Consider the following 16,172-nt stretch of genomic DNA (forward strand, 5'->3'; position numbering starts at 1 on the left):
TCCGGCGCTGCATTCGCTGTGAGGCGGCAACTCTACCGCTGCGCCACCGTGATCTGTGTTTTAGTTTTTTGTCCTTTTACACTCTCAATGTTTTTAAAAAATATTTTTTTATAAATCTGTGCTTTTTATGTTATTAACTGTTTATGTCCTCACTGATTCAAATTGTATTTTCCTGTGTTCAGACCTGTGTTTTTGTGGAAAGCACTTTGGGTTGGATTCAATTATGTGAAAAGTTCTATACAAATGATAGTTATTATTATTATTATTATTATTTAAGTAACAGTGAACTACCACATTTGTTTTATAGAGCTGCAACATTAAACCAAAGTTAGAAACGGCACCTAGCTTTAAGAGAACAACACATAGAGAGATAGACACAAAATGCTGGAGGTGGGTGACACGGTGGCGCAGCGGTAGAGTTGCTGCCTCACAGCGCTGGAGACCCGGGTTCGATCCTGACTACGGGCGCTGTCTGTACGGAGTTTGTACGTTCTCCCCGTCACCTGCGTGGGTTTTCTCCGGGTGCTCCGGTTTCCTCCCACACTCCAAAGACGTGCAGGTTTGTAGTTTAATTGGCTTGGCGCAAGTGTAAATTGTCTCTAGTGCATGTAGGATAGTGATAGTGTGCCGGGATCGCCGGTCGGTGCGGACTCGGTGGGCCGAAGGGCCTGTTTCCAGGCTGAATCTCTAAACAAAACTAAACTCAGCGGGTCAGGCAGCATCTCTGGAGAAAAGGAATAGGTGATGTTTTGGGTCCAGAACCTTCTTCAGACTACCTCTATCCGTTCCTTCTCTCCAGAGACGCTGCCTGACTCGTTGAGCTACTCCAGCTTTAGAAGTCTATCCTCGGCAGTTCCTTCCTTCACACTTACATTGTCGTGACTCAGCATAACTCCCTTTGGCTTCCCAGTGGTGCCGGAGGTGTAGATGAGAGTGCAGCATTGATTGGGCTTCTGGGAGGCAATGATCTCGTCCAGCTCTGAATCCGGCACGTCCTTCCCGATCTGCATGAACTCCGACCACTTTGGGAGAGGCAAAGAAAGAAAAACAACCGTTAGTGCCATTTCCCAAATTCAAATCCGAGGCGGCTCGGTGGCGCAGCGGTAGAGTTGCTGCCTCACAGCGCCGGAGACCCGGGTTCCATCCCGACCTCGGTTACTGTCCACAGGGAGTTTGTACGTTCTCCCCGTGACCTGCGTGGGTTTTCTCCGGGTGCTCCGGTTTCCTCCCACACTCCAAAGGCGTGCAGGTTTGTCGGTTAATTACCCTCTGTAACATTGGCCTCAATGTGCAGCGAGTGGATGCTAAATTGGGATAACATAGGAGAAGGAACTGGCAATCGATGGTCAGCATGGACTCGGTGGGCTGAAGGGCCTGTTTCCATGCTGTATCTCGGGACTGAAGTAAACTGAATTAAACTAAACCAAACTGAAAACGATTACACTTCTCAGAAATGCCCAATGAGAAAGAAACAATCCTGTCAGATCTAAAGCCACTTCCTCTTAAAAAGCTGTGTGTGTCCAGATAGTTCCTCATCCCCCCCCCCCTCCCCCCCCACCCAGATAGTTAGATAGTTCAGTGAGACGCTGGACAATAGGTCGACAATGGCCGCCCAACGTGTAGAATAGTGTCAGTGTGCGAGGATCAGTCAGCACGGACTCAGTGGGCCAAAGGGTCTGTTGCTACACCGGCCAACATGCCCCAGCTACACAAAGGGTGGTGGGTGTATGGAACGAGCTGCCAGAGGAGGCAGTTGAGGCTGGGACTTTCGCAATGTACAAGAAACATTTAGACAGGGACATGGATAGGACAGGTTTGGAGGGATACGGGCCAAACGTGGGCAGGTGGGACTGGTGTAGATGGGGCATGTTGGTCGGTGTGGGCAGGTGGGACTGGTGTAGATGGGGCACGTTGGTCGGTGTGGGCAAGTTGGGCCCATGGACCTGTTTCCGCACTGTATCACTCTATGCTTTGGTCGGTCAGAATTCTGCGCTGTTACATTTCGTTCTAAGATTCAAAGTCCGGGTCGTGGCAATACCTACAGTGTAAAGATTGGGTCTTTTCTCTTTTAATTCTTCCTTGTACTGCACAATAGCTTTGAGGTGTGGAAGCTGGTCCTGAACCTATAAAAGAAGAGTCATATATTACACAGAGAAACCAAAGTAAAAACTCGCACACACACAGAAATACACAAATGTAGAAGAAACATTCGGATAGGTACATGGATAGGAAGGTTTAGGGGGAAACTAGACCAATTGGACCTGTTGGGCCAAAACCTCTCCTGCATTGGTGCAGCACCCTCTCCTTCCCTCCCCTCCCCCCCCACTCCCCACTCCACTCCCTCCCCTCCCCCCCCCCACTCCCTCCCTCCCCCCCCCCACTCCCTCCCTCCCCCCCCCCACTCCCTCCCCCCCCCCCCCCCCCCAGGATGCAGATTTAAACTTTAAAATGTGAATAACTTTTAAAATATAGCATCGATTTCAATGAAACTTCTTCCATTGGCACCAAAGGGATGACGATGAGTAAGGTGGGCCTAAAATTGCAGGTTTGTAGGTTAATCGGCTTGGCGTAATTGTAAATTGCCCCTGGTGTGTGCAGGAAATAGAAAATAAGTGCAGGAGGAGGCCATTCGGCCCTTCGAGCCAGCACCGCCATTCATTGTGATCATGGCTGATCATTCTCAATCAGTAACCCGTGCCTGCCTTCTCCCCATACCCCTTGATTCCGCTAGCCCCTAGAGCTCTATCTAACTCTCTTTTAAATTCATCCAGTGAATCGGCCTCCACTGCCCTCTGTGGCAGAGAATTCCACAAATTCGCAACTCTCTGGGTGAAAACGTTTCTTCTCACCTCGATTTTAAATGGCCTCCCCTTTATTCTTAGACTGTGTGGCCCCTGGTTCTGGACTCCCCCAAACATTGGGAACATGTTTCCTGCATCTAAATCCTTCATCCTAACCTCCAGACAGTGAAATAAAAATATACAATGTTGGTAGGCAGTCAGAACTTGTTCCCCAGGATAGAAAGGTCAAATGCTAGAGGGCACAGCTTTAAGGTGAGAGGGGCAAAGTCTCTCTGCCTCTCTAAGCCTCATAAACGTCAGTATTGTATCTGCCTCCACAATCACCCCTGCGTGTATGAACTGAACGTGACGCAAGGCGCATCTCTCTGGAGTACAGCAGCAAAGTTATTCACATCTCTCTGGAGTACAGCGGGGCGAGCAAGCACACCTGGAGGATTTTCTGCAGTTGCTTGTTGTTCTCCACGACCAGGATGTTGGCTTCGCTGTCACTAGCAACGTGATGACAGGCTTCAGCCGAGTTTGTAGTGTAAATACCAACAGCCACACCACTGCAAACAAAACAATACACGTTCAAAACCCACACCTCCAAAGGCACTTCAGCCAACTGCTGCTCAGGTGGTTAGATAGAGCTAGACGCAAAATGCTGGGGTAACTCGGCGGGTCGGGCAGCATCTCTGGAGAGAAGGAATGGGTGACGTTTCGGGGCAGGACCCCGCCCCCTCCCCTGACAACAGTCTGAAGAATGGTCTCGACCCGAAACGGCACCCATTCTTTCTCTCCAGGGATGCTGCCTGTCCCGCTGAGTTACTCCAGCATTTTGCATCTACCTTCGATTTAAACCAGCATCTGCAGTTTTTTAATTCTTCATTTACCTCTTCCCTCTACTGATATCCCTCCCTTCGCGCACTGTGATCATGGCTGATCATCCACAATCAGTACCCCGTTCCTGCCTTCTCCCCATATCCCTTGACTCCGCTATCATTAAGAGCTCTATCTAACTCTCTCTTGAAAGCATCCAGTGAATTGGCCTCCACTGCCTTCTGAGGCAGAGAATTCACAACTCTCTGGGTGAAAAAGTTTTTCCTCATCTCTGTTCTAAATGGCCTACCCCTTATTCTTAAACTGTGGCCCCTGGTTCTGGACTCCCCCAACATTGGGAACATGTTTCCTGCCTCTAGCCTGTCCAATCCCTTAATAATCTTATGTGTTTCAATAAGATCCCCTCTCATCCATCTAAATTCCAGTGTGTTACCACTGTCAAGAAACATCACCATTTCTCCCGCTACGAGGCGATCAGTAACTAAGAGGCCTACCCGGCCAAGATGGCCCCGATATCAGCGATGAACCACTCGGGAGAGTTGAAGCCAAGGATTCCAACGCCGTTGAATCGCTCGAGACCGAGCTGTGGAGAGAAAAATGATCACATTAGTTCTCAGTGACATCTTCAGAACAGTCCTACAGCACACCCTGCCAATCTGCACACTGGCTAAAATAATTTTACGGGTCAGGCAGCATCTCTGGAGAGAAGGAATGGGTGACGTTTCGGGTCGAGACCCTTCTTCAGGCCAGAAGCTGACCAGTGAGAAGTTAACTCCTAGTTGACTCTCAGTCTGAAGAAGGGTCTCGATCCGAAACGTCATCCCATTCCTTCTCCCCAGAGATGCTGCCTGCCCCGCTGAGTTACTCCAGCATGTTGTGTCGATCTCTGGTTTAAACCAGCGTCTGCAGTTCCTGGCGACATATTTTCATTTAATAACAGTTTTGCTGCTTAATGCCTCATGGCGCCAGAGACCCGGGTTCGATCCTGTCTACGGGCGCTGTCCGTACGGAGTTTGCACGTTCTCCCCGTGACCTGCGTGCGTTTTCTCCGGGTGCTCCGGTTTCCTCCCACACTCCAAAGATGTGCAGGTTCGAAGGTTAATTGGTTTCTGTAAAATTGAGAATTGTCCGCAGTGTGTGTGTGGGATAGTGCTAGCGTACGGGTTGATCGCTGGTCGGCACGGACTCGGTGGGCCGAAGGGCCTCTGTTTCTGCGCTGTATCTCTAAGGTCTAAAGTAAAATATTGCCGCGACTCCAGGGAACATAGTTTCCCGCCACCGACTTCCCTTCCTTGGTGTTGTTATTTCAGAGTTGTAATCATGAGTCGTGTTAGCTTTTATAACGAAACATAATAATAGCAGTTTATTAACAGCAGGAAGGACGTGGCCAGGGTTGCCAACTGTCCCATATTAGTCGGGACTTCCCATATTTTGGGCTAAATTGGTTTGTCCCGTACGGGAACGCCCTTGACCCGTATTAGGCACGCAGGCCGCTGTAGGCCGGGACACTGTAGGCTAGCGGAGTGTGTTCGCCTAACGGAGGTTGCATAGCAACCCGCCTCCCGGCCCGGGCGGCCGCCATTGGTGGAGCGGGAGCACGTGGCCGCTGGCTGGGTGAGGTCACACGGGGCGCGTACGTCACCTTGTCCCCTATTTGGGAGTGAGAAAGTTGGCAACCCTAGAAGTGGTGAAGCTGAAGAGGTTGCAGAGAGGATTTACGAGGATGTTGCCAGGACTCGTGGGCCTGAGCTGTATAGGGGGAGGTTGAACAGGCTGGGACTTTATGCCTTGGAGTGCAGGAAGATGAGGAGAGATCTTGTAGAGGTGCACAAGATCGTTAGAGGAATAGATCGGGGGTAAACGTGTCGAGTTGGGGGAATCGAAAACCAGAGGGCAAAGGTTTAAAGGCGAGAGAGGAAAGATTTAATAGGAACCCGAGGGGCAGCTTTTGCCACACAGAGGATGGTGGGAGTATGGAACAAACTGCCGGAGGAGGTAGTTGAGGCAGGTACTAATAATAATATGCAAGAACCATTTGGGCAGGTACAGGGATAGGACAGGTTTAGTGGGAACGTGAGATTCCTACACAATTAGTCTTCCATCTGCCTGCAATCGCCTGGGTTATTTGCTCTTTTAATTCCCAGGGTATCTTCGTCAGAAGTGATAAGAGCAGAATTAGGCCATTCGGCCCATCAAGTCTACTCCACCATTCAATCATGGCTGATCTATCTCTCCCTCCCAACCCCATTCTCCTGCCTTCTCCCCATAACCCCCTGACACAGGCTCTAATCAAGATCTATCTCTGCCTTAAAAACATCCCAATGACTTGGCCTCCACATCCTTCTGCGGCAAAGAATTCGACAGATTCACCACCCTCTGACTAAAGAAACTCCTCCTCATCTCCTTCCGAAAGGAATGATCTTTAATTCTGAGGTGATGACTCTCCCACCAGTGGAAACATCCTCTCCACATCCACTCTATCCAAGGCCTTTCATTATTCTGTACGGTTCAATGAGGCCCCCCCCACCCCCCCATTCTTCTAAACTCCAGCGAGTACAGGCCCAGAACCGTCAAACGCTCCTCATATGTTAATCATGGTCAGTACGAAGGGTCTGCTTCTGTGCTGTATGACTCTGTGACTCTGTAACAGCAGTTGAAATTACAGAAGCTATAACTAGGTTGATTTGCCAGACGTGTTAGAAACATAGAAAATAGGTGCAGGAGGGGGCCATTCAGTTCTTGGCACCTGGAAATAAGTTAACTAACAATGATCTATTCCACATTGCCCTTGATCTCATTCTCTTTGTCCTATTTTCACACCTTACACTTCCTTATCTCTGCACTTCCTTATTTATGTACGGCCCACTCGCCTGACATCAGTCTGAAGACCCGAAACCCTGGCGGCACGGTAGCGCAGCCTGGCGGCACGGTAGCGCAGCGGTAGAGTTGCTGCTTTACAGCGAATGCAGCGCCGGAGAATCAGGTTCGATCCTGACTACGGGTGCTGCACTGTAAGGAGTTTGTACGTTCTCCCCGTGACCTGCGTGGGTTTTCTCCGAGATCTTCGGTTTCCTCCCACACTCCAAAGACGTACAGGTATGTAGGTTAATTGGCTGGGTAAATGTAAAAATTGTCCCTAGTGGGTGTAGGATAGTGTTAATGTACTGGGATCGCTGGGCGGCACGGACTTGGTGGGCCGAAAAGGCCTGTTTCCGGCTGTATATATATGATATGATATGATATATGATGATATGATATTCCTTCTGTCCGGAGACGCTGCCTGTCCCGCTGAGTTACCGCAGTGTTTTGTGACCGCCTTCGGTTTTTCAGCCAGCACCCACAGTTCCTTCCTACAACAATAAACATTGCCCCACAGGAGAAGAGTCCGTGTGGCGGGGCTAGCAATTGGACGCGTGGCGAGCTAATTCTGCTACCACCATCACCACCGTCTATTGGACAAGCTAGATGCAGGAAAAATGTTCCCAATGTTGGGCGAGTCCAGAACCAGGGGCCACACAGTCTAAGAATAAAGGGGAGGCCATTTAAAACTGAGGTGAGAAGGAACTTTTTCACCCAGAGAGTTGTGAATGTGTGGAATTCTCTGCCACAGAGGGCAGTGGAGAACAAATCACTGGATGAATTTAAGAGAGTTAGATAGAGCTTTAGGGGCTAGTGGAATCAAGGGGTATGGGGAGAAGGCAGGCACGGGTTACTAATTGTGGATGATCAGCCATGATCACAATGAATGGCGGCGCTGGCTCGTAGGGCCGAATGGCCTCTCCTGCACCTATTTTTAAAAAAAAATTAATTTAAATTTTAAAAAGTGACGGTTCCCACTGACGGTCGCCGGAAGTTGGCGCCCTTTTCAGGACGGACGATAACAGCGACGTGACATTTGAAACACGGATGACGGACACGAAAAAAGGCGGCAATAAACATGGCCGCTTACCTTCAGAAAGCTTTTGGCCGCGTCCCTGCACTCGGTGTAGTACTGCCTGAAGGTGATCTTCTTCCACTGCTCGCCGTGCTTCGAAGCCAGCGCCGCGTAGTCGCCAAACCTGTCCACCGTCTGGGCGAACATTTGGTGCACCGTGATGGGCGGCTGCTCCACCCCGTCAGAATCGCCCATCCGCAGGTTCACCTCTCCGTCTTTGCGCGTGGTGCTCAGGCTGGCGGCTGGGCAGCCCAGGCTCCGCACAAGCAGTGGCAGCAGCAGCCCTGAACAAGGCAGCACAACAATGACATCTTAGTGACCGCACTAAGTAGACCCACTGGGCACAAACCTCCCCCGCATTGGTGCAGCACCCTCCCCTCTCCCCCCACTTCCCCCACCTCCCACTCCACCCTCAACCTCCCTCCTCAACCCCCCTCCCCCTCCCCCTCCCTCTTAAATTTTTACATTTGCCTAGCCAATTAACCTACATACCTGCACGTCTTTGGAGTGTGGGAGACAATAGACAATAGACAATAGGTGCAGGAATAGGCCATTCAGCCCTTCGAGCCAGCACCGCCATTCAATGCGATCATGGCTGATCACTCTCAATCAGTACCCCGTTCCTGCCTTCTCCCCATACCCCCTCACTCCGCTATCCTTAAGAGCTCTATCCAGCTCTCTCGGAGGAAACCGAAGATCTCGGAGAAAACCCACGCAGGTCACGGGGAGATATACGGGGAGAACGTATAAACTCCGTACATACAGCGACCGTAGTCAGGATCGAACCCGAGTGTCCGGCGCTGCATTCGCTGTAAGGCAGCAACTCTACCGCTGCGCCACCGCTGCGCCACCGTGTCAGTAGATAGGCACATGGATATGCAGGAACTGTGGGGTATACATCTTGTGGCACGGTGGTGCAGCGGTAGAGTTGCTGTCTTACAGCGCCGGAGATCCGGGTTCCATCTTGACTACGGGTGCTGTCTGTACGGAGTTTGTACGTTCTCCTCGTGAGTTTTCTCCAAGATCTTCAGTCTCCTCCCACACTCCAAAAACGTACAGGTTTGTAGGCTAATTGGCTTGGTACAAGTGTAAATTGGGGGGGGGGGGGGTGGTGTGTGTGTGTGTGTGTGTGTGTGTGTGTGTGTGTGTGTGTGTGTGTGTGTGTGTGTGTGTGTGTGTGTGTGTGTGTGTGTGTGTGTGTGTGTGTGTGTGTGTTTGTGTGTTTGTGTGTGTTTAGGATGGCGTTAGTGTGCGGGGATCGCTGGTCGGCGTGGACTCGGTGAGCTGAAGGTGCTGTTTCTACTCTGTATCTCTAGACTAGATGCGCAGGTAGAGGACATTAGTTGATCTTGGCTTCTTGCTCAGCGTGGACTCTGTGGATCAAGGGCTCGTTGCTATGCTGTGCACACTGAGTCCATTGTTCAATGTTTGCAAAAGGGAAGCAAGGCAAACTCTCAACAAGGACAAAGTGCTGGGCAACACGGATGTGCAGGGAATGGATGAACCTGGAGCATCGACAGGCAGAGGAGAGGGGTTTATCTTGGCCTAATGTTCCTCAGAAGGGCCTGCTCCTCTACTCTCACGCTCAACATTGCATGCAACACAAATCGAGTGACAAGACAACCCATCTCCACGGTTGACTTTACATTCTGCCTTGGCAAGGCCAGCAGCATAATCAAGGACCAGTCTCGCCCCGGCCACTCCCTCTTCTCCCCTCTCCCATCAGGCAAGAGGTACAGAAGTGTGAAAACGCACACCTCCAGATTCAGGGACAGTTTCTTCCCGGCTGTTATCAGGCAACTGAACCGTCCTCTCACCAACCAGAGAGCAGTGCTGAACTACTATCGACCTCATTGGTGACCCTCGGACTATCCTTGACCAGACTTTGCTGGCTTGACCTTGCACTAGAGGTTATTCCCTTATCATGTATCTGCACACTGTAAATGGCTCGATTGTAATCGTGTGTTGTCTTTTCCGCTGACTGGATACACTGCTCCCACTCCCTCTAAAAAACCTGTCCAGCGCTACTGTCAGAGTTCATACTAACGTGACCTTAATTCAAGGCAGGACGTGCCTGGGTCAGGTTTCTGCTGGTCACCACAGGCAGATGATTAACGTCAGATGTGTGCATGTCTGAGGGCAAGGTTAGACTACTGTCTGATTCACCTCTATCCCACTGCCAACATTGGCCCTGGTCTCTGGCACTGATGTGCTGCAATGCTGAGAACTACATTCTGCACCCTATATCTTCCCCTCGGCTCGATACTACCTGCTTTGCAGCCGTGTGTGGTATCTCTGATCTATTTGGATCGCAGGCAAAACAAAGCTTTTCACTGTACGCCAGCACACGTAACAACGATAAACCTAAACCTAACCATTCTGAAACGAAACGTCACCCACTCCTTCTCCCCAGAGTTGCTGCCTGTCCCGCTGAGTTACTCCAGCACTCTGTGCCTATCTTCAGTTTAAACCAGCATCTGCAGTTCCTCCCCACACACTAAACCCAATGACTTGGATGGAAATGTTCACGGCCAGGTTTAGTCAGGTTGCAGATGGTATGAAAGTAGGCGGTGTCATACACAGAGGAGATGGTTATCAGGAATAACAGCAGGATCTTGAACAGCTGGCTAAGCCAGTAAATGCAGTTTACCATGTGGGTGTGAGTTGTTGTCCGAGCAGGGTAGGGTTCTGACATTCTTGTCAAAGCCCTGGGGAGTGTTGTAGAGCAGAGGGACCTACGAATACAGCACATACAGTACATTCCATAATGTCCGGGACAGAGACCCATCATGTATAAACACTGCTGTAATTTCTACATGGTGAAACCAAAAGGTATAAAAATATCCTTTATTAAAATCTGACAACGTGCACTTTAACCACATGTGATTATTTTTCTATTACAAATCTCAAATTGTGGAGTTCAGAGGCAAATAAATAAATGATGGGTCTTATGGAGGGCCCTGAAGTTCACTGAAAGTGCCATCACACGTAGACAGGTTGGTGAAGAGGGCTTTTGGCATTCGTGACTTCATCAGCCACAGCGTTTAGTTCAGAAGCCAGGACTTGATATCACAGGCAGCATCTCTGGAGAGAAGGAATGGGTGACGTTTTGGGTCGAGACCCTTCCCGAAACGTCACCCATTCCCTCCCTCCAGAGATGCTGCCTGTCCCGCTGGGTTACTCCAGCATTTTGTGTCTAATCTTCGGTTTAAACCAGCGTCTGCAGTTCCTTCCTACGCCTTACGTTACAGTTGTGTAAGAATTCATTAGGGAAACCGGAGAAAACCCACGCAGGTTACAGAGAGAACGTGCAAACTCCGTACAGACAGCACCCGTGGCATCAGTCTGAAGAAGGGTCTCGACCCATTCCTTCTCTCCTGAGATGGTATGTTAGCATTCATAGCAAGAGGATTTGAGTATAGGAGCAGGGAGGTGGAGTATTGTGTACAGTTTTGGTCTCCTAATCTGAGGAAAGACATTCTTGCCATAGAGGGGGTACAGAGAAGGTTCACCAGATTGATTCCTGGGATGGCAGGACTTTCATATGAAGACAGACTGGATAGACTAGGCTTGTACTCGCTGGAATTTAGAAGACTGAGGGGGGATCTTATAGAAACATATAAAATTCTTAAGGGGTTGGAGAGGCTAGATGCGGGAAGATTGTTCCCGATGTTGGGGAAGTCCAGAACCAGGGGTCACAGTTTAAGGATAAGGGGGAAGTCTTTTAGGACCGAGATGAGAAAACATTTCTTCACACAGAGAGTGGTGAGTCTGTGGAATTCTCTGCCACAGAAGGTAGTTGAGGCCAGTTCATTGGCTATATTTAAGAGGGAGTTAGATGTGGCCCTTGTGGCTAAAGGGATCAGGGGGTATGGAGAGAAGGCAGGTACAGGTTACTGAGCTGGATGATCAGCCATGATCATATTGAATGGCAGTGCAGGCTCAAAGGGCCGAATGGCCTACTCCTGCACCTATTTTCTATGTTTCAATGAGATGCTGCCTGACCCGCTGAGTAACTCCAGCTTTTTGTGGCACCCTTAGTCAGGATCGACCAGGGGTCTCTGTCGCTGTGAGGCTGCGACACTACCGCTGCGCCACCCCGTGATCTTGGCTTCTGCTCTTCCATGACTCACTGAACCTGTCTTAACCCCTGCACACTCTGACCACAGCCCCCGCGCTGGGTTCCCACGCATCTCAGCGCCATCGCTGCAGTTCACCCGTCCCTCGTGCTGTTACTAACGCAGCCTCCCCCCTCAGCGATGCCACTGTGGCAGCTGGCACACCGCCGACTGGCAACGCGCTCAGAGTTAGTACAGTGCCGTTTCCACCCACTGACCAGTGACTCAGACACAAGGGTGTGACCACAGACTCCACATTACATTCTCCCACTTCCACCGCCTTTATCAATCAGCTTCTAACAACGAGGCTGCACAGCAACCGGGGGAGGGATGATAAGAAACAGGCCGGCTTGCCGACCAGAAAAGGAAATCACGTGACGGGACGATTCACTGAAACACAGGGACATTTGCTGCAAATGCCTTTCCACCATTACGGGGAATTAAACATTTCTTTGCGAAACACTGCAAGAGTCAACACAGCGTGGAAACAGGCCCTTCAGCCCGACTTGCCAATGCCGACCAAGATGCCCCACTGGCGGTCACGGTGGCGCATTAATAATGGTACACACTGGAATTTAGAAGGATGAGAGGAGATCTTATCGAAACGTACAAGATTATTAAGGGGTTGGACACGTTAGAGGCAGGAAATATGTTCCCAATGTTGGGGTAGTCCAGAACAAGGGGCCACAGTTTAAGAATGGGTAGGCCATTTAGAACTGAGATGAGGAAAAACTTTTTCAGTCAGAGAGTTGTGAATCTGTGGAATTCTCTGCCTCAGAAGGCAGTGGAGGCCAATTCTCTGAATGCATTCAAGAGAGAGCTAGATAGAGCTCTTAAGGATAGCGCAGATGCAAAACTTTTTGCGGGAATGTAACCTTCCTGGTTTGAATGTGAGTGATAGAAATTCACTGGGCGCAGAAATAATTATGAAAGACGTTGAAGAGACCATTAAATCCATGAAAAATGGGAAGACTCCTGGCCCTGACGGCTTAAATAATGAATTTTATAAAAAAATTAGTGATTTGATCTCTCCACGTTTGCAAACTGTATATAGTCACGCCTTTAAACAACAGAGATTACCGCAAACTCTGACTGAATCAACAATAATCCTCATTCCTAAAAAAGATAAGGATTCTGAAGACCCTGGTTCGTATAGAGCGATAGCTCTTTTAAATACTGATCAGAAGATATTAGCGAAAATCTTAGCTCATAGATTAAGTCTAGTTACAGATAAATTGATATACCCCGATCAATCAGGCTTTATAGCCAAACGATATTCATTTTTCAATTTGAGACGCTTGTTCAATATAATATATTCAAATAGACTATTAAACGAAGATTTAGCAATCATCTCGCTAAATGCTGAAAAAGCATTTGATCAAGTAGAATGGCCCTATCTTTTCTCAATGATGGAAAAATTTCAATTAGGTGAAAATTTTTGTTCATGGGTGAAACTTTTATATACATCCCCAACAGCTAGAATATTAACTAATCAAATGCTGTCATCCAAATTTCATTTATCTAGGGGTTGTAGACAAGGATGTCCACTATCACCGCTTCTATTTGCCCTTATTATAGAACCACTTGCTGAGAGTATTAGATCAAATTCAGATATTCACGGCTATAACACTAAACATACAACCAATAAAATTTATTTATATGCGGATGATGTATTAATATACATTACAAAGCCAGAAATTAGCATTCCGAATTTATTAAATCTCATAACTCAATTTGGTTCATTTTCAGGTTATAGAATTAACTGGTACAAAAGTGAAATTATGCCAATATTTGAGCACAATCCGGCCATACTTCAACAATTTCCTTTTAAAATTGCCTATGAAAAGTTTAAATATCTTGGAATTTACGTGACTAGGAAATATACTTCTTTATTTAAATTAAATTTTCCTCCTTTACTCACTAAATTACACAGAAATATCCAATTTTGGAAAACACTTCCTATATCATTAGTTGGTCGTAGTAATGCTATAAAGATGATCTTTCTCCCACAGCTACTATACCTATTTCAAGCAATTCCGATCTATCTTCCAAAAAAGTTTTTTTTTAAAAATTGATTCAATTGTTACTAATTTTATTTGGGACTACAAGACTCATAGAATAAATAAAAGACATCTATGTAAGTCTAAAACTAATGGAGGAATTGCCTTACCTAACTTCTTATTTTATTATTGGGCAGTTAATATTAAAAATATAACCTGCTGGTTGGATGATTCTGATCAACAACCGGATTGGTTAAAGATGGAGAAAGAGGAATGTTTACCATTTGATATTGGTGCGATCCTCTTAGCTCCAATAAATTTAAATAAAAAAACATATGAAGGTAATCCCATTATACACAGTGTTATCCGTACCTGGAAACAATTAAATCTTACTTTAAAATTGAGTAAATTATCTGTTTTCCTTCCTATTGTGAATAACCCTTCTTTTAAACCGTCTGTCTTAGATAGAGGATTTGCTCAATGGAAAAGTTATGGAATTAAAAGGGTGGGAGATCTTTATCATAAGGGAACTTTTCTTTCTTTTCAGGATTTACAGCAGAAGTACGGATTACATGTTAATAATTATTTTAGATATTTACAACTTAGAGACTATGTAAAATTACACGTGCAAGAATATAAGTTTAGAGGTCCAGAAACACTTGATGTATGCCTATATCGACATTATAATTCAAATAAATTAATATCCTTTATTTATAATACTCTCCTAGACACTGACATTCCGTCATCAGAATCTTATAGACGAGCATGGGAGGACGAATTGAATCAACTCATAATGCAAGATATATGGGATGAAAGTTTACAACATATACACCAATGTTCATTAAATACTAGACATTCCTTAATACAATTTAAAATAATACATAGATTACATTATTCGAAGACAAAATTAAATAGGATTTTTCCTAGTATCTCTCCTATTTGTGATAAATGTCAATTTCAAGAAGCTAATTTAACTCATATTTTCGTAACTTGTATAAAAATGCAAAACTTCTGGTTGGAGATTTTTAAAATAGTTTCTAAAGTTATCAACAAGCAATTGGATATGGATCCAAAATTAATTATATTAGGATTATCAGAACATACTACAAACTTTACAACAAGTCAGGTATATTTTCTTGATTACAGTCTAATAACTGCGAAAAAATTAATACTTAAATTTTGGAAAAAACCAATAACCCCCACAATTAAAATGTGGACTACGGAAATGACAGAGACCCTGCATTTGGAAAAAATAAGATTTGCCTTAATTGATAAACCTGAGTTATTTTTTAAAATATGGTCTCCATTTATTGAATTTTTAGAAAAGTAAATGGGTTTGGCACAGGACTAAAATAAAAATTTAAAATTAAAAGTTGAAACTTGAGTTAAGGGTTGGATGTACAACTGTGGTTATGTCTCCCGGATCTACTCCCTTTAATTTTTATAGTTATATCTTTTTTTTAATCCTCTTATTCTCTCTTCCCAATAGTTTATAGTTTTTTTTGTTGTTTTTTTTTTCCTTTCTTCTTTATTTTTTATTTTCTCTCTTTAAAAATTTAAAAATTGAAGCTATGTAAGAACTCTAACAAATGTGTCTTTTATTTCTATTTGTACATATGCTTTTATAAAATTTACAAAATTTAAAAAAAATAAAATTTAAAAAAAATCTCAAATTGTGGAGTTCAGAGGCAAATAAATAAATGATGGGTCTTTGTGCCAAACATTATGGAGGGCACTGTAGTTCACTGAAAGTGCCATCACACGTAGACAGATTGGTGAAGAGGGCTTTTGGCATTCGCGACTTCATCAGCCACAGCGTTTAGTTCAGAAGCCAGGACTTGATATCACAGGCAGCATCTCTGGAGAGAAGGAATGGGTGACGTTTTGGGTCGAGACCCTTCCCGAAACGTCACCCATTCCCTCCCTCCAGAGATGCTGCCTGTCCCGCTGGGTTACTCCAGCATTTTGTGTCTAATCTTCGGTTTAAACCAGCGTCTGCAGTTCCTTCCTACGCCTTATGTTACAGTTGTGCAAGAATTCACTAGGGAAACCGGAGAAAACCCACGCAGGTTACAGAGAGAACGTGCAAACTCCGTACAGACAGCACCCGTGACATCAGTCTGAAGAAGGGTCTCGACCCATTCCTTCTCTCCTGAGATGGTATGGTATGTTAGACATTCTAGCCTCAGAGGGAGTACAGAGAAGGTTCACCAGATTGATCCCTGGGATGGCAGGACTTTCATATGAAGAAAGACTGGATAGACTCGGCTTGTACTCGCTGGAATTTAGAAGACTGAGGGGGGATCTTATAGAAACATATAAAATTCTTAAGGGGTTGGAGAGGCTAGATGCGGGAAGATTGTTCCCGATGTTGGGGAAGTCCAGAACCAGGGGTCACAGTTTAAGGATAAGGGGGAAGTCTTTTAGGACCGAGATGAGAAAACATTTCTTCACACAGAGAGTGGTGAATCTGTGGAATTCTCTGCCACAGAAGGTAGTT

General features: G+C 46.5%; 1 protein-coding gene across 1 annotated transcript in view; it reads right to left on the reverse strand.

Annotated features, from left to right (window-relative positions):
* acsbg2 (acyl-CoA synthetase bubblegum family member 2) overlaps positions 1 to 16,172 on the reverse strand; it is a 64,639-nt gene that overhangs the window by 23,018 nt on the left and 25,449 nt on the right. The window contains exons 4-8 of the mRNA XM_078423984.1: positions 7,570 to 7,838; positions 4,115 to 4,203; positions 3,229 to 3,349; positions 2,043 to 2,123; positions 873 to 1,022 (exon numbers count right to left, since the gene is read on the reverse strand). Of these exons, the coding sequence (XP_078280110.1) occupies positions 873 to 1,022; positions 2,043 to 2,123; positions 3,229 to 3,349; positions 4,115 to 4,203; positions 7,570 to 7,838 (710 nt within the window). The remainder of the gene's footprint in view (positions 1 to 872; positions 1,023 to 2,042; positions 2,124 to 3,228; positions 3,350 to 4,114; positions 4,204 to 7,569; positions 7,839 to 16,172) is intronic.

This window comes from Rhinoraja longicauda, chromosome 28, assembly GCF_053455715.1.
Source record: "Rhinoraja longicauda isolate Sanriku21f chromosome 28, sRhiLon1.1, whole genome shotgun sequence".
NCBI lineage: Eukaryota > Metazoa > Chordata > Chondrichthyes > Rajiformes > Arhynchobatidae > Rhinoraja > Rhinoraja longicauda.